This window comes from Hyaena hyaena, unplaced genomic scaffold, assembly GCF_003009895.1.
Source record: "Hyaena hyaena isolate Hyena2069 unplaced genomic scaffold, ASM300989v1 scaffold_569, whole genome shotgun sequence".
NCBI lineage: Eukaryota > Metazoa > Chordata > Mammalia > Carnivora > Hyaenidae > Hyaena > Hyaena hyaena.
Window position 1 is genome coordinate 323,691 of NW_024081202.1, and position 19,413 is coordinate 343,103.

Below are 19,413 nucleotides of genomic sequence, written 5' to 3' on the forward strand. Positions count from 1 at the left end.
CTAATTTTTGAAACTGAAGTTTTTAAAATCTTCAAATAAATTATTTTTAGAAAACATTAAAAAGCTTAGACATCCTCCCCGACATTAATAAATATGTATCAGTAAAGATACAGTAAAACTGAATTATCTTTTAAGAAAGGCTTTAAAGAAAACAGTTTTTATCTTGGCTCTATTATTCGATTTTTACTTTGAATCATCACCTTCATCACAGGTTGCTCCACCATGCCCTGGGGGACATTCACAAACATTAGGCTTAATACATTTTCCATGGTTTTTGCAATCAGGATGACATAGAGCTGTGTAAAATAAAGGTCATGTTTTAGAAATATCAATTATCAATTAAATTCATTATGCAACCTAATGAGTTCTATACCTACCAGTTTGGCAGTTAGAGCCAGTGTAACCAGGTTTACATTTGCATACGTTTGGGGCAACACACTCCCTGCTTTTCCCACATGGATGTCTACAAATGGCTGCAAAAATCAAGGAAAAAGGGCTGAGCTGTTGATACAATACAAACATGGTGCCCAAAGACTTACTTATAAGAAAAGTAAAAATCTCTGAAATTTGAAAATTTTGATGCTGCTTATTAAAGCAGTATCTACTGCATTTATCCATAAAATTATTTTCCCCTTTATATTTGTTTTACTAGTAGAATGACTAAAGAACATGATTAATATGGTCAGAAAGACGTATCTATCATATGCGGTAATTCCTTCCTTAGCAAAGCCAGATGTTGAAGATGGCTGCTAACCAGAGATGGGATTACAGTCTTTTCACAGAGGTCAGTAAAATTCCAGATACTAATCAGGTAATTGCTGGTAAATGGCAAGAATAATCAAAATTTCAAAGACCACATCGTAAGTTTACAGGTTTGTATTCCTTAAGCTTCTTTAAGTCCCTGATATAGTCTAACTATTAGGCATTTAATGTTTTTCTGAGCTGACCAAAATATATGTGGTTGGTTGTTTGTTAATATGGAGTTTTATGTTATCAACATATAAGCACTGAAAGTTATTATTATCACTATTCCTAGAAACAAACAAACAATGTACCTCTCGGTAATACCGAGAACAAAGGAGTATCCCAACAACTCTATTGCTTAAGTTGGTCTCAAACAAATCAAAACACAAGCAACACAAAACAGTAATAACAAAATAACAACACAAAAGAACTTCTACAGTGTGAAAGCCAAAAATTTGACTTGCATCTAGAAAAACAATACTGATAATTATGAAAAAAAGTAAACACTCCTTTCAAAATTAAAGTAATGCTCAACTTGTTTTTACCTCAAGAGCTGGAAGAATGAACTGAAGAGAAACCTAGTTCATACAAATAAGCAAATATGCCAGAATTAGTAATTTAAAGTGCTTAATGCCCACTGTGAGATGAAAAGAACCCAGACGACAATGTTATTCATACCCTTATTTTATCTCTTTAGTTGCTTAATGCTAGGAAAGTCAGTTAGCACTCTAAGGCTCTGCGTTCTCATCTGGATGATGGGAAAAATAAGAATACATGGAGTCTTTATGGATTATATGACATAATTGATACAGAATGTTTCTATAGACCTTGGAACCCAGTAGATACTCAAAAACATTTATATTATCTAGTTTATACTACTATATGATAGAAACATTATTTCTAAAAATAATGCAGGAATACCCATGCTAATTTTTTTTGAAATGTGAAGAGGATATACACAAATAATAAATACACACACACATACATACAAATTGGTGAAATAAATGGAGTAAATATAAATTAATAAAGAAGCATCTCTTCTTAATTACTTAAATGTGAACTAATTCGTTTTCTTTTTATCTTCTGAAGAATTTTCATACTACCTCTGCAATTGATACCATCTCCGTAATATCCAAAGGGGCATCGTCCGCATCGGAAGTGACCGTCTGTGGTTGGCACACAGGAAACACCAAGAAAACAAGGCGATTCAGCACAAGTTGGTATTTTGGTCCATTCAGGCTTTTCCGGCAAAACAGTAATGGCTCTAGAAACTGATGATGCAAGCCCATCCTTAAATTGCGTGGAATCCCAGGCAGACCTGTTGATTTGAGAACTGTGCCTTCCTGCCTTTGTTTGGATGGTACTTTGTGTAACATTCTTTGCTTCACCATGGGAACTGTTTGGGTTAACGCTTAAAGAACTAGGGTTGTTCACAGAAACTCCCAATTCCTCCATACTGAGATTGGTACTGATAGTATGATCCACTTGTTCAAAACCTGATATCTGATGGGAAATAACTTTCTTTGAATTATTCATTTGAGCAGTAACTGATTTTAATGAGAAATGTGAGATGTCACTGATTGTATCCAAGAACTTTTTGACAGTAGTAGGACCATGGGTAAAGTTTGCTCCAATCAGTGAATGATCTGTTGATTGAAATTTTATATCTAACAACCAAAAGAGAACAAGAAAGGTGAGTCGGTCGCATGTATTAATGTTCTGCTCTTCCCACAGTATTTAACATTAAGTAAGTCATTCCTTCATATAATATCTCTAACATGTTCACCATTGTACTAGGAGCAATGTGGTAACAAGAAGTCATCATACAGTTCCTGGCTTCAAGGGATTTGTAATCTATTTGGATACACAAGGGACTCAGAATGTTAAACATTATAGAAGTTAAAGAACAATAACCTAATAATTTTATTTAAGAGTTAGAAATAGCCAATAAACATCATTGACCGCTTTACCGACTGAGGCTCAAAGCAAAGGAAAGCATAATGTTGTCAATAATACAGACATGTGAACAACTCATAATGATAATCTGAAGAAAATTTTTATTATATTTTACTTAATTTTATTTATTTTAGTAGGCTTTCTGCCCCGCATGGAGCCTAACACTGGGCTTGAACTCACAACCCTGAGATCAAGATCTGAGCTGAGATTAAGAGTTAGATGCTTAACTGATAGAGCCACCCAGGATCCCCAGATAATTTTAACTTATACAAACATATTACGTACAATTTTAAACTAAGAAATCTGAAATCTTGATGAAATATACAAATTATTTGCAAAATATAAATGATTAAATTGGCTGAAGAAAAGATAGAGGAGTTGATAAAATAATTACCATAAAAGAACAAAAATAATCCAAAGTCACCCCCAAATATGATGCCAGGACAGATGATCTAATGGAAAAAAATTACCAAATAATCAAGGAAAGACTATTATAAAACTCTTGTAATGCACAGAAAGAGATGAAAAATTTTGTAAACATATTATGAAGTGACATAAATCCTAGAGTCACTATTATTTATGAAAATACACAAGAATTTAAATGAAATACTAGCAAATCAAATGCAGCCATGTAGTTACAGATTACTACATCAGGATGAATATAGACTTGTATCTCTACTAATTAAATTATATTACATATGTAATATGTAGTTACATTACTACATTATGTAATCACATTATGTAGTTTTATTACATAATTACATAATACAGAATGCAATGTAAAATAATCCAAAGTCACCCCCAAATATGATGCCAGGACAGATGATCTAATGGAAAAAAATTACCAAATAATCAATTTGATACAATTTTCTGTTGAAAGCATTCTGAAAAAGTTAGCCTAATGAAACATTAACAGAAATTATAGCAAGTAATAAATGGTGCTGAACGTACAGGAGGATTAGGAGGAACTTGACGGAGGAACAAGGGGGAGAAGAAGGGCGGAAATGGTGGGGGAAAGGGAGAGAGGCAAACCATGAGAGACTCTTGAATGCTGACAAAAACTGAGGACTGATGGATGTGGGGGGGAGGGGGGATGGGCATGGAGGAGGACACTTGTGGGGATGAGCACTGAGTGTTATGTGGAAACTAATTTGACAATAAACTATTTGTAAAAAATAAAAAAAAATGGTGCTGAAAAACTGATAAAATTTAAAAACTACTTCTAATTTAAACCTAAAGAGAATTCTGAGAAAGCAACAAATAAAAGGAAAATTCCTTAAATGCATGAAGGATTTCTAGCAGAAATCTACCCTGGTATTATACTTCATGTTGAAACATGAAAAGAATCTCCATTTACACCATCAAGAGATAATTCCCTGTCTAAACACTTTTTATTGGAGGCCCCAGCCATTACATTGAGGACCTAAATTTGAGAACTGGGACTCTATAATCAGACCGATCAGGTTCAAATCTCTCTTCTTTATTTTTAAAATGTTTTTTTTTAATGTTTTATTTATTTCTAAGAGAGAGAGAGAGAGACAGCATGAGCAGGGGAGGGTCACAGAGAGAGGGGACACAGAATCTGAAACAGGCCCCAAGCTCTGAGCTGGCTGTCAGCACAGAGCCTGATGCCGGGCTCAAACCGATGAACCTTGAGATCATGGCCTGAGCCGAAGTCGGACGCTTAACCGACTGAGCCACCCAGGCGCCCCAAATCTCTCTTCTTTAACAGCAACTATCAATCTGAACAGATAACCCATTTATGGCTTTGTACAGATGAGTAACTTCTGTAAAATGGAAATAATATCAGTTACTATCTTTAACTATTGAAAGCACTGAATGAAATAATATATAAACAATATTTGTCTACAGCTAGAATATCATAAATACAGACTAAATCATAATCACTATGATATACAGAAAGTAAGAGAGACAAATTCACTATAGGCAAGAGGTATTGTCTATTTATAAAACCAAAAAAGAGAATAACTATAAAAATATTGTAAATAAGAGTGTTTAGTAAGGCAATTGGATGCATAGATAAATTAAAATCAAGATAGCTTTCCTATGTTGTAGTAATTGACAATAATATTTTGCAAAATAAATAAATGCAATGATATCTTGCAAGATGAATAGCTAATATTACATAATGCAAAGGCATAAAAAGAAAGCTTATGTAAAATCTGTAAGGCCTTTATAAAGACAATCAGAATATGAACAGAATAAAACAAGACTTATAATGACAGCAGTATGGAAAATGAAAGGCCTTATGGAATAATGAGCTCATTATTTTCAGAGTTTGAGCAGATGTTGAATGAGCAAGGAGTTATAAAATGTAACTTTAAAATGGTCACTTCCAACCATAAACTTCTCTGAAATCACCTTTAATATCATTTTTTCATTATGCAACATGAATCATTTTTCTAGAATATAAACCAAAGAAGTCAATGGATTAGCAAGAAAAACAATAATTTGTAAACTGCATTATATAATCTTAGGTGATTTTCTAAAAACAAAATTTCTTGAAATAAGTATTTTAGTGTTCTGGAAAATGAATGGAACATATTACTAGTCATTAGATTTTAACTAAGACCATTACTTAATAGAGGCATTTCTGCTCTTTGACTTAACACACCTCTCTCTCTGCATGGTATTTTTATAATTCTCTTCCTTAGCTTCACTTTTATCAGAACTTGTAAGAACCACAGTATGTGTCATAGAAATTCATGTAAAAACTGTATTTCAACTCTAAATGTATGCATGAAAAATATATCAAACTATTACAAAACCAAAATACTGTGAATAAGAACATACAATAAAAATGTCACTCAGGGGAGCACCTGGGTGGCTTAGTTGATTGAACATCCAACTCTTCATTTTGGCTCAGGTAATGATCCCAAGTCTCACATCAGGCTCTGTGCTGAGTGTGGAGCCTGCTTAAGATAATCCCCCCCTCCCCCCACTCGCCTCTCTCTCTCAAAAAAAAAAAAAATGCACTTGGATTGAACCCTTAGCAAATTAGATTACAGAACTAGCTTTCACTTCTTCAGCAAATCCTTGTGTTACAGCCTAAATTGTGTACCTCCAAATTTATTCATGTTAAAGCCCTAACTCTAAATGTGACTATATTACTTTTAAGGAGGTAATTAAGCTTAAATGAAGTCATGAATAGGGACCTAATCCAGTAGAACTGGTGTCCTTTCAAGAAAAGGAGGAGCCACAAGGGGTGGTGCACATGTGAGTACACAGTGATAAGGTGGCCACCTCTAAGACAGGGAGAGAAGTTTGAAACCAACCCTGCTGGCACCCTGACCTTGAACTTCCAGCTTCCAGAATATTGAGGAAACAAATTTCAGTTGTTGATGTCACCCTGCCTGTGCTATTCTGTTAGGGCAGCCCGATCTGACTAACCAATGTTCCTATAGTTCCAGACTCACCGACCTACCCAACGTCGTCCATCTGCGTTCTCCCACAGAGCTTTGTCCTTCATGCTATTGACTCTTATGTGTCTCCTTCCTCTTCTAGATAGCAACCTCAAGAAGAACTGTGCTGTATTTACTTTAATAATAAGTGACTCTTGTGCCTGCTATAAAACTAAGTAGACAATACCAACAATAAAAAAATTATTTTGTATTAACAAGCATCTTCCTAAAATACACAAATATCTCTGACAGAATTAAACTTACTAGTCATTCATGTGTAATGGGATTTGGTTCAACTTGCTTTCCTCTTAACTTCCACCTTGATACAGGTTTTATTCAGGGAATGGGTCTCTGTTTGCAAAAGGCAAGTTAGATCATTTTAGTGCATGGAGTGAAGCGTTTGATATGGCTGAGTATTTGGAACTGGATATTGAGGGGGAAATATGAGTGACTGTGCTACTAGGGAATTCCCTTTAGCATCCAGTACTATGCTCCTCAAGTCTGTTATATCCAGGCTAGATAGTCCCACCTTAATCTGAAGCACAAGGTGACATTACATCATTAATATATATTTTTCATCAAAATGGGGTCTTATTCACTGGTGCAGCCACTCTAGAAAACAAGATGGAGGTTAGTCAAAAAGTTAAAAGTACAACCCAATGATCCAGCAATTGTACTACTAGGTATTTACCCAAAGGATACAAAAATATAGATTCAAAGGTGTACATGCACCCTTATGGTTAATAGTAGCATTGTCAACAACAGCCAAACTATGGAAAGAGCCCAAATGTCCATCGACTGATGAATGAATAAAGATGTGGTATACACACACACACACACACACACACACACACACACACAAACACACACTGGAATATTACTCAGCCATCAAAAAGAATAAAATATTGCTATTTGCAACAACATGGATGAAGCTAGAATATATTATACTAAGTGAAGTAAGTCAGTCATAGACAAATATCATATGATTTCATCCATATGTAGAATTTAAGAACAAAACAGATGAAAATCTGGGAGTGGGGAAAAAAGAAAAGAATAAAGAGAGAAGGAAACAAACCATAAGAGACTCTTAAAGATAGAGAACAAGCTGAGGGTTGATGGAGGGATGTGGTTGGAGTGTGGGCTACATGGATGATGGGTACTAGGAACACACTTGTTATGATGAGCACTGGGTGTTGTATGTAAATGATGAATCACTGAATTCTACTCCTGAAAGTAATATTGCATTATATGTTAACTAAACAGAATTTAAACACAAATTTGAAAAAAAAAAAAGACAAAATTATATGGAAAAAAATGGGGTCTTATTCACTTAATGATACCAACGTACGGTTCTTTCACAACCGTTGGAGGCCAGCTCCGGCTGGGTCCAGGGGTCCCTGAAGGATAGATGGTGTGGGAGAGGGAGGGGTGATAGAGCCCTGAGAGTCTTTCTGGTAACCAGGCAGGCATCTCTGCTCTGACTGGGGCTCAATTTATTTTTTAATTGTTTGGGGGACGGCACAGAAGTGGCATTTGCCTTAGACAATAATTTCTGATGACAAACTTCTTTGATATATAAGAATTTCCTGGAACATAGATTTGTAGAAGACTCCTTCATAACCTTTATCAATAGTGATTGAGGTAGGAGATTTAGATGCTTATCCTATGGGGAAGGAAGGTATCTTTAGCATACCAGACAATGTTTTTAGCATAAAAAGGGTGAAGTTAGTTCTTTGTGGGCAGAGGTCAATAGCTTGTTTAAAGTGTAGTATCAAGAAAAACAGGTCTTTCAGGAAACACTATGTTTGCTCCCATAATCACAAAAGAAAAAGTTCGTCAATAGGTTCCTTCACAGGGTGCAATCAGCATTTTCAAGGTCAGAATAAGTCACTCCAAATACTGATCACAAATACCTTGGGGTGGAGCGGTGCTTCAAGCAGAAACAATTGGGTGGGGGTGGATATCTGTCCTTAACTCTAAATTAGGCTCTTTGTCTCAGGGCCAGACTCAATTGTAACTCTTGTGTTCTTAGCCCCCTTTATTATCTAAGTCTTGGATCTGCAAGGCCCATAGGCAGAGCCTTTTGACAATCATCCCCAATGCTTTCATCTGAAATCTCTTTTGAAAAGGCAGGAATATGTTTTTCCTTATGAGGAATCTGTGTTGGGAATATTGGTCTGATCTGGAATATTGTGAGGTCTGGTCAATATCAGCAGCCTCATTTCCAACATGAGCCAGTAGTAGCAGAAGGAGATACCAGTTTTCATTTCTCATGGCAAGAGCTATGCAAATGCTGCCATTTCCTCGCTGTGACTGTCATCCAGCAAGGCCAGTGCAGCTCCCAGCACCCAGTGTCTTCTATAATTAACTTTTCTCTTTTAAGCTTTTAAAATGTTGATATCCACCAACTTTTTGTCTTTCTTTCTCTTAGTGTTATCTTTGGGCAATTTCATCTATGACTGATGACCCTAAGAACTGTATCTTGAAATTAGTCCTCCCTCCTAAATTCCACTTGTATATTTCATAGTCACTTCAATCTCTATGTATCCATACTGAATTCATTATCTTTCCTCTCACAAATCACTTCTTCGTGTCTGTGTCTTACTCAGCTCAGGCTGCCATTACAAAATACCACAGACTGGATGTCCTAAACAACAGGAACTTATTTTCTTCTCATTCTGGAGGGTGGCAAGTTAAGATCAAGGTGCAGGGCCATTCAGTTCCTGGTGAGAGCTCTCTTCCTAGCTCCTGGCTCCCAGAGAGCCATTTTTTTCCCTGTGTCCTCACATGGCAGAGAGAGAGAGAGAGAGAGAGAGTGAGCCAGCTCTCTGGTATCGCTTCTTATAAGGATACTAATCCAATCAGATCCTAATCCTCCATTATGACCTCATTTAACTTCAATTATTTCCTTACTCCAAATACAGCCACATTGGGGGTTTGGAACACAACCTATGAATTCTGAGGTGACATGATACATTGCATAGTAATGAGAATGTCAATTCTACACACTCATTCATGTAAACTGAGCATCTGAAATTTAGTAACTCATTCCCTTGCCATGCTAATTCCAATCACTGACCACTGATAATCAGCTTGCTTCTTTGGTGTTTCTTTCAGTCATGACCTCCTCACCTAAGGTCAGAGTATCTTCATGTCTTTCCTATTTTTTTCTTTTTTCTTTTAGAGAGAGGTGAGGAAGAGGAACAGAGAGAGAGACAGGCAGACAGAGTATAAGAATCCCAAGCAGTCTCCATGTTCACTGCTGAGCCTAACATGGGACTTGATCCCATGACTCTGGGATCATAACCCAAGCCAAAATCAAGAATCAGATGCTCAACTGACTGAGCCACCCAGGTGCCCCACATCTTTCCTATCTATTTCTAATATTGTCTTAGCTTTTCTTCCCACCTTCAGCCTTGCAGTTTCTTATCCATAAGGGGTCCATCCGCCATTATGCTCGAGTAGACTTCTCAAATGTAACTCTTTATTACATTTCTCATGGTTTCTCGGTGACCTGCTCACCAGCCACTTCTCTGGCTTCATCACTTGTAGCAGTTCCTCTTTCCCTCTATATCTTAATCACACTGAATTATTTATAGCAACCAAGTGCACTGTGATGTTACATGTCTCTCCACCTTTGTTTATGATGTTTTTTCTGCCTAGAAAGTGTTTCTTTTACTTGAATGGATACATCAGATTTAGCTGTAATAACTTCCCTTTTTAAAACGTTTCATTACCCTTCTAGGTAGACATGATTCCCTGTGTAGTATTCCTACTCTCCACAGGCACCTCGACCGAAAGAGAAAGAATACCATAACTGAACTATGTGATTACATGTCATACTCCCTGGTATTAAACTCAAACTTATTAGGTCAGAGGACATGTCTTATCTATTTTTGCATCCTCTGTGTCCAGCTTAGTGCATGACACTTAATGAATACACACTGAATGAATACATGAGTAAAAAAAGGTAATAGAATTGATTGGTTTGGATTAAGTAAATGTAGCAACAAATATTTCATGGCAGAAAATAGGGACTTTTACCATGACATGTCTTTCCATCACCATAAAATCCTTTTGGACATGAACCACAATGATAGGAACCAAATGTATTGAAGCACTCTGCTCCTGGAAAGCAAGGCCTGGATTCACACTCATCAACATCCTCCTGGCAATTTTTGCCTGAAAAAAATACAGATTGAGAGTTCGATTTATTTATTTTGAAAAACATTGTATGTCCAACCAAGTGTTCATTATTTGATTTCTTTTACTTAAAGTACTTTACTTTTATTTTACTTAAAGGTGTATATACTTCTTTTACACAAACTCCAGAAAAACTGTCGTACATTAAGAGGAGTATATGTATAAAGTCATTAATTAGATTCTATTTATCATTAAATAAGGCCATTCAAGTACATAATATTTTCCTTATTAAAAAGAAGACAGAAGGGCATTACTACTCTAAGGGAAAAAAAATTGCCATTATCATAGCAGCAATTTTCACTTTGTTAAAAAAAAAAACCTCAGTGATTTTTTTTTTTTTTTAATGTTAGTAGAATGGTTGCCTGCTTAGGACAATCTTTAAGGACAACTTATTCAGTGCAGTAACTGCATTAGCTGAGACAATCCATGAAAATTTTTCAGTATGTGAGGAAAGTAATTCTGTCCTCAATAAAATTTTTGAGATGAAGTGCTGCTCTTTGAAATGTTTAAAAACTTAGTTGAAAGAATATATTCAGTCATTTGTGACAGTTACTTCCATTATAGTAAGATCCATCAAACAGTCAACACGAATTCTTTCAAATGAAGTCTATACAACAGTTCCAACTAATAAAATTTTTATTTTAAAAAGCTGAAGAAAATAATAAATATGCTGCTTAGTTCCATTATAATGTTAAAATAGATGCCTTTAAGGAAAATATAAGCTCAGTAACTACATATTTACTTATTTAATATTTATATCTATTTAAATTAGAGGAAATATTGGTATGACTTTTAAAACACGTTGGGAAATTAAAAGTTGTCCTTCATATACTTATTTGAGGTTTCTAGAATCACGTGTTTTAAGATAATTAATGGGTTAGCAAATATGCTAATATTTCCTTTGATTTCACTCTAACTTTGTATCATGATCTTTCTAAGTTAATGAATTATCAACTTTTCTTAAATGATGTTTATATTTCTCATGGCAAATTTCTTGATTTTTCCATGTTATATTTCAGTAGTAATATATTTAAGTATATTTCTACCTAGCAAATATAGACAGAAATGTTTAGGAACCTGTAAAATACAATCTAGACATAGAATATTGCCATTAAAGTTATAAAAATTGACAAAATTGAAAGAGTATATGTAAGCAATGTACAATAATAGAAGGATATGAGTAGCAAATGTATTTGTGACAACATTTACTAGACTTTTTGAACATATTATTAAAATCTTTAGGACCATATACATGCTTGAATAGCCTGTAAATTGCTTGGAAAGCCAAGGAGCTTTTCTTTCTAATTTGTTCACATACTAATTGTGTTTATGAAGAACCGAAACTTACCTTTGAGTTCAGGTGGGCACACACAAGAATAACTGTGAAAGCCACTAATACATCTGCCAAGGCCACAGGGGTTCGATTGGCACTTGGTGATGTCCACTTCACAATGACTGCCTTGAAAGCCAGGCAAGCAGACACACAGGTGCACTCCACTTCCTGGAGGAAATTTAGTATCTGACACACAAGATCCACCATTCAAACAATCACAAGACTTCACGGTCACCTCCAAAATAAACAAAAAGTAAATGCTTTATTTTTCAGTAAAATGTTACAAAATGAACAATTTCTATAATGCAAGTGGAACAACTGGAAAAAAAAAATCCTTAGGGTACAGAGCAGTTAGTCATGTGACTTATTCCAGAATATAGAGAGTAAACAGTTGCTTGAATTATCTGGTTAGCATGACATAGTACACAACTGCCCTTCATACCATTACTTCTCTGGGGCTGTGTCCCAAATTTCAAGTGAATACAGCGCAGAAAAAACAGCATTAATATATCATGAGTGATAAGATCAAAAGAATAGTCAATAAAAAATATGACTTCACTTGAAGGAAAAGGGTATAATTCTCAATCTTAGGTTTATCATAGATCTTTCAGAGAAGTAAACATGAATGCATTCTGTATCCCCTCATACTTAAGTATAGGAGGAAATGGTCTAGGAATTCGTCATGTAGATCCTTGCTCTAGACTTGAGATTCTACAAAGGCTATTAAATTCTGACAAAAATAGCATTTTGGCAGTTTAATTTTCCATGAAATGTTGAATAATTTAGTTCCTCTTCACAAAGTAAGAATTCTATTTTAACTTTAAAATAGTTACTGATACTGTTAATTAATTCAGTGGCATTTATTTAATTATAAATATTACCATAATCGTGAGCCTAGTTTCAGCATTGCAGTCATCATTAAAAAGTAGAGTGAATTGCTGTGGAGTCTGGGACTCTGCTTTCCAAGTAAGAAGTCCTGTAGAGGAAACATTTGCTCCCTCAGGACCCGAGTCCAAGGCAAAATGGATGTCAGAGCCTTCTGGATCAACGGCCGTGAACTGGTACATGAAGTTCTCCCCGAAAAATGTCTGTAATTTGTCTTGTGGCATTTGAATCAGTGGAGGTTGATTGTCTGTCAAGGAGAAAATAGTTACTTTGTGGGTTTTTTAAAAAATTTTTTATAGTTTGTTTATTTTTAAGACAGAGAAAGACAGAGCATGAGTGGGGGAGGGGCAGAGAGAGAGGGAGACACAGAATCCAAAACAGGATCCAGGCTTTGAGCTCTGAGCTCTGAGCTGTCAGCACAGAGACTGATGTGGGGCTCAAACCCACGAACCGTGAGATCTGACCTGAGCTGAAGTCGGACGCTTAACGGACTGAGCCACCCAGGTGCCCCAAAAACAGTTACTTTGTACTTGTATAGAAAGAAAAAAGAAAACAGAAAGTATGATGCAAAGAGTTGGAACTAAAACCTTTTGATGAATTTCCAACTCTCCCCTAAAACTTCCATTAACTATGCTGGCCCCCCTTTTTGTTATTTTACATTCTGAATAAATTCAACGGCATTCTTGGAAAACATAAAGATAACTGACGGTGCAAGACTTCAAACTTTGCTACAAGAGTGTTAACAGCACTTTGAACACAGTATAAAATACATAAACATGTTTGCATCCCCCACACTGGATGCATCTTCTTTTCTGTCTGAAATTATTTCTTGAGGTTGACCAACTCATTGCTTGCTCTTTCACTCTCTCTTCCATCCTCTACCCTTTTCAAAAGCTTTACTTTCCCCCTCAACACCCCCTTTTATTTCCCCTTCACTCTCCATGACTGTATTGTTCATTTGACCCCCTGAATTTTCCTCACTGTACCTGCCTCCCCAGTAGGAACTGAAAGCCATATAGGTCACAGCAATTTTCTGCTCCTCAGAGGCATTTCCCACTGCCAAGCTCACATGCTGGGACAGTGGTTATTTCAGAGGACAGAGAAAGCTCTCTTTGTGTTCAAGTAATGATTTAACACACCTTTTTACATTATCATATTATATTAAAAAATGACTCCTTTCCTTGCCAACTTGCTTAATACATGGATGGTATAGGCTTTTTTTTTTTTTTTTTTTTCACTGAGAGAAACCGCGGTCGGCTGGGAGCGACAAAGAGAGAGTGCCAAACTAATGTGGTTATGGCTCCCGTTCTCTCTGAGCTGGCAGCACAGAGTCTGACATGATTTAATTTCTTCACCCCTCAATATGAGAAACATGGGACAGATGAAATTTCNCAAGTAATGATTTAACACACCTTTTTACATTATCATATTATATTAAAAAATGACTCCTTTCCTTGCCAACTTGCTTAATACATGGATGGTATAGGTTTTTTTTTTTTTTTTTTTTTTTTAATCGCACTGGGCACAAACACTGTCTGCTTGCATCAACAAAGTATTGATGCCAAGATAATGTGGTTCTGGCTCCCGTTCTGCCATCATGTATCTTTATACAATTTACCAGTTTTAATTTCTTCACCCCTCAATATGAGAAACATGGGACAGATGAAATTTCCACACCCCTTAAATCTTTGAACATTGTTGGGGCGCCTGGGTGGCTCAGTCAGTTAAGTATCCGACTTCAGCTCAGGGCATGATCTTGTGGTTTGTGGGTTTGAGTCCTGTATCGGGCTCTGTGCTGACAGCTAGCTCAGAGCCTGGAGCCTGTTTCAGATTCTGTATCTCCTTCTCTCTCTGAAACTCTCTTGCTCATGCTCTCTCTCTCTCTCTCTCTCTCTCTCAGAAATAAATAAAACATTAAAAAAAATCTTTGAACATTGTAAATCAATGATGAGTTAGTCATACTCAACCCACTAAAAACATAGACACCAATTCAGAAGTTATATTGTGTTTCCCTTGTCTTTTGCACTAAATTCTTCTCCAAATTTTCATTGTCTTACCATAGTCTTGAGTCTTGAGTCTTGCACCTGAACAATAAGTCATCTGAAAAATGGTCTAATACAGTAATGAAATTCGTATATATAACAATATATATAGTGATGTTACAAAGCACTGTATAAATATAAGATTTTATGACTCTTTAGATAAAATTACATAGAGATAGGAGCAGAGAGTAATTATATCTTGTTGTATTTTTTGATGCCTGCTTGGTCTTTGGGCTGAGGAAAGAGAATGAAGAAACAACTATGTGGAATTATATATAGCTGTACTTAAGAAAGTGAAGAAATTATATGACATATGACTATGATTTGGGGTGTTATTTTGGGTGGAACAAAGTATCCAGACATATCTGTACCCATTATTATATTCATGGGGTCTCAAAATGGTAGGGCTGGAAGGCACTTAATAGATTTTTGAGTCCAGATAATCTCATTTAACAGGTGATGAATGCATGGCCTTTGGAATTTAAATAGCTAAATGCATTGTCACAAAACTAAAAAGAAGGCTAAGAGCAGGATATAGAGCTTTGGTTTTGGTCTCAAAGTAATGTCCTCTTCCACTAAACCCATCAACCTTCACTGATGGACATTTTTTGTGTTTACATAGTAGCTGAGAGGCCATTTTGTTGGTAGCTGTATGACTTGTACAAACTGTGTGTAGCTGAATTAACCATTCTCATTTCCTCTATTAGTAATTCATATCTGCTTTCAGGATCAAATACTGAAAGGTAAATTCCATACCCTATAGTAGTATAATCACCGAAATTACATAAAATAACACTTCATCTTACATTACGTTCAATCAAAGTAAATCACACACTTCAGAAAGATGCTAAATTAAGCACAGCATTCACCTTAAACACATCTATATAACTTGTGGCTTAAAACCACTTAAAGGAAATATTTGGATTAATAAAGAATAACTTACTTTCTAAAAATGACCAAGTAAATTTTGAAATTTTTGGCCTACAAATCAAACAAGGGCTTGTAGGATTTTTATCTCCTTCAATGTAACAGAGTCCATCAATAATGCAAACATTTTCCTAATGGAAATTTTAAAAAGAGAAAAACAGTTAAGATATCATTAGAGGTAGTGTTGAGGAAAAAAAATATACATAGAAAAATAGCACCATATATGTTGATGATTCTAGTGAAAGTATTTTATAAGTCTGTTTTGATTAGGAAACAGTTTTTCATATGTCCTAATCACAAATGTATGTTAGAAAACAAATCATTTCCTTTTTTGTGTAATTGCCTGTGGAATTGATCAACAGGGAGGAAATAAGAAAATACATGTAGCTGTATCTTTGTGTAGAATTATAGCTTATAAAAAACATGGAAGAAAATATATCTTTTCTTCTGGTCATTTTACTGCTAACTCAGGCAGGAAGTGCTCTATTTACAAAGAAATGAAATAATTTTTCCCCTTGCTCATCTTACACATTAGTTTTCCCCTTGCTCATCTTACACATTAATTACACAGCTATTTTCCCTTTCTCTAGGAGCTCCCTATGTCCTCTGAACATGGCAAAATTGAACCAGAACCTTGGCATAATTATTCACACTTGACAATGGATATCCTTTGACAAAATAGTGGAAAGAGAGACTGATCTGCAAAGAAATAATGTTAAAAGTAGCAATAATTTTCAACCTGGGAAGAAGATCAAATTTTGTATAGCATATATAAACTTTGCCCATTTAACATAATCTCTTTGGATGTCTCTTGGAACTTTGCACAAAAATAAGAACAGAATAGCCTTAACAATATAAAATAATTTTGAATTACAAAGTTTTAAAAGTACTTATTGTAAGACATGTGGAAATGGAATATTTAGGGGAAAATAAAAATCAAACAACTTCTTTTTTTTTTTAATGTTTTATTTATTTCTAGGAGAGAGAGAGAGAGACAGCGTGAGCAGGGAGGGTCAAAAAGAGAGGGAGTCACAGACTCTGAAACAGGCTCCAGGCTCTGAGCTGGCAGTCAGCATAGAGCCCGATGCGGGGCTCGAACCCATGAACCGCGAGATCATGACCCAAGCGAAAGTCGGACGATTAACCAACTAAGCCACCCAGGCGCCCCAAAATCAAACAACTTCTTAAAAACAGTAACTTCTGGGGCACCTTGGGGGCTCAGTCTGTTGAGTGTCCGACTTCAGCTCAGGTCATGATCTTGTGGTTTGTGATTTTGAGCCCTACATCAGGCTCTGTGCTGACAGCTAGGAGCTTGAAGCCTGCTTCAGATTCTGTATTCCCCTCTCTCTGCCCCTGCCCTGCTTGTGCTCTCGTGCCCTTTTTTTTTTTCTCTCTCTCCCCCTCAAAGACAGAATAAAACATTAAAAAATTTTTTAATAATAAAGAAATCCAAAAACTTCTTACTGATATGATCTAACTGCTAATCTCAAGGGAAAAAAAGATTTAAAATTCAAACTAATGATATTTTTAATTTTTATATATATAAATACTATTTGATATACTTCTCAATTTTGAATAGTCAAGTAATATTACTTCCATAGTATCTATTAAATCAGCAACTGGCATATGAGAAAGATGTGTTGCTAAATCAACAGACTGGATATAGATTAAGAGGGTGTGGCTGTGAAGATTCAGTTTAGGCTGGACTGTTCTGTAATCCCTTAAGTGGATATTTGCACAGTTCAGTGAATTTAGATCACACACACACACACACACACACACACACACACACACAAACTCCCTGTAAAAGTGGGAGCCTGACACATTTCATAAGCTCCATCAAAATGAATGTCACTTTCCACAAAGATTAGGCAATAATGGAGAGACATGTTAGTGGAAAATCTTTATTACTATTTACAAAAGAATGCATGTAGGAGTTAAAATTGAATCTGAACCTCCCCTTTTGATTTTATTTAAATAAACAACCAGCCACTTCAAAACATTAGAGGTAGAAATCTTTTCCTTGCCATTTCAACAAGAGTTACTGGCAGAGTAACAATTTCATTTAACCTCATATAAACTTGAAAAATGCTTTTCTCTATTAGTATTTCTGATATGAAGGTGAAAAAAACTAACATGATATTAATAAGCCAATAGCATGAGACATGAAAATACTTACCATGTAAATATGAAAATAACTGAAAAACTGCCTACCTTTATAGTACATGAGTCTTTTCCAAAGAGACCACAAACTTGACAAGCCCCATCATAGATGATCATTATTTTGGGATTACTGAACCTATAACCATCATTAGATACCTGTAAGATGTAGTATTATAATAAGATGATTTGTTCTAAATGCACTTCATAAATTCATTATGAAATTTTAATATATAAATATTTACTTTATTTACAAATATGAGACTATCTTTTCTCTTTTACCTTTAACTGCCACTTCGCAATTGGCTTCTCACCCATCAGATCTAAGGAATTCGACTGCTGAACATCAGAGGGCAGCTGACAATCGACAGTTCTGCTATTTTGAAAAACAGTATGCGTGTAGACAGCTTTTCCAAGGACCCATTTACTGCTATTATACTAAAGGCATAATGAGAAAGCAATTAACTTGTTTAATTATGGAAATTCCTTGCTAGTAAATTACATATAATCAAAATATAAATTTAAAAAAATGCATGCCTGGTATAATGGAATATATAATGAATGAAGTAATAAAAGTCACATCAATAGTGAATTTTATCCAGAATAATGAAAACTATATATGCCTTAATTAGACGTAAACTGCTTCTAATGCTTCATGCATTTCTCATAGGTATGAATCAAAGAAGTTATCAATATTGGTCATGTATAATGAATCACCAAGTAAAGAGTTTTGTAGCAAGAGGAAACACATTAGACTACGTAGTTGACACACAGTGGATTGATTTTCTTCCCATAAACTCTATTTCTTCTGCAAAAAAATTCCTAAACTTTTACTTGAAATTGCTCTTTCTGTCCTCCAGCCACATGGTTTCTAGGACCTTCTCATGTTCTTACATGACCCATCTTCCTGGCTATTCTTGACTGCTTTGGGGGTAGATCTAAGATGAGCCAATGCTTTGATTACTTGAAATGTTTTAACTTTATATCAGAGGGAATATTGGGCCAGTCTGCTTCTGGTAGCTTGAGACACAAGATACAAAGTAATAGGGATGTGGATGGCTGTTTTTTTTCAATAGGTGGAGGAAGCTAGTATCTAGGAAAAGGGAAAAATGAAGCTCACAGAGAAAAGCAGAATTGAGACACACAGATACACACACACACACACACATGCAGACATACTGAGTCTTTATGGTGTTCAAGTCCAAAGTTCAAGTTGTTCCTGAGAATTCAGCAATTACATTCTTACCCTGATTTTGTGAAAAACACACTACCTTCATAATAAATACTACTTTGATCAAGGTAATTCAAAAGAATTTATGTAACTTGAAACTAAATTCTAAACAGTTCACCTTATTTAATAACTCAGTGGCATATCATACTTAATCTACACTTAAAGTACAATTTTTTAGTATTAAAATGCATTAGTGTCTAAAGAGGAAAAGTCAGAATAATTTTCTAGATACTGGTAATTACCTAAAAAGTTTTCTAAAATACTTTTAGAAAACTAATATGTATTTTATTGCCAATATTTTGATTTAGATTTTTAAAATTTATGACTGTATAACACTTTCAATTGCTCAGAAATGGTCAAGGAGCATGCTGATGCTTCAATATTGTGAGTCCGCAGGAGAAGAAAAGGAAGGTAAGAACATGCTCATCTGTGGCTAGCAGAAAGTATCTTCTTAAGACCTAAGGATTGAAAGAATAGGCCACAGTATAAACCTCCATGTTTAAGGGGGTA

The 19,413-nt window shown here is 35.4% G+C and overlaps 1 protein-coding gene across 1 annotated transcript in view; it reads right to left on the bottom strand.

Moving 5' to 3' along the window:
* VWDE (von Willebrand factor D and EGF domains) overlaps positions 1 to 19,413 on the bottom strand; it is a 73,904-nt gene that overhangs the window by 13,758 nt on the left and 40,733 nt on the right. The window contains 11 exon segments of the mRNA XM_039256396.1: positions 201 to 296; positions 378 to 473; positions 1,848 to 2,411; positions 5,304 to 5,421; positions 5,424 to 5,446; positions 10,167 to 10,304; positions 11,674 to 11,893; positions 12,540 to 12,790; positions 15,529 to 15,643; positions 17,727 to 17,831; positions 17,955 to 18,110. Coding sequence (XP_039112327.1) covers positions 201 to 296; positions 378 to 473; positions 1,848 to 2,411; positions 5,304 to 5,421; positions 5,424 to 5,446; positions 10,167 to 10,304; positions 11,674 to 11,893; positions 12,540 to 12,790; positions 15,529 to 15,643; positions 17,727 to 17,831; positions 17,955 to 18,110 — 1,882 coding nt within the window.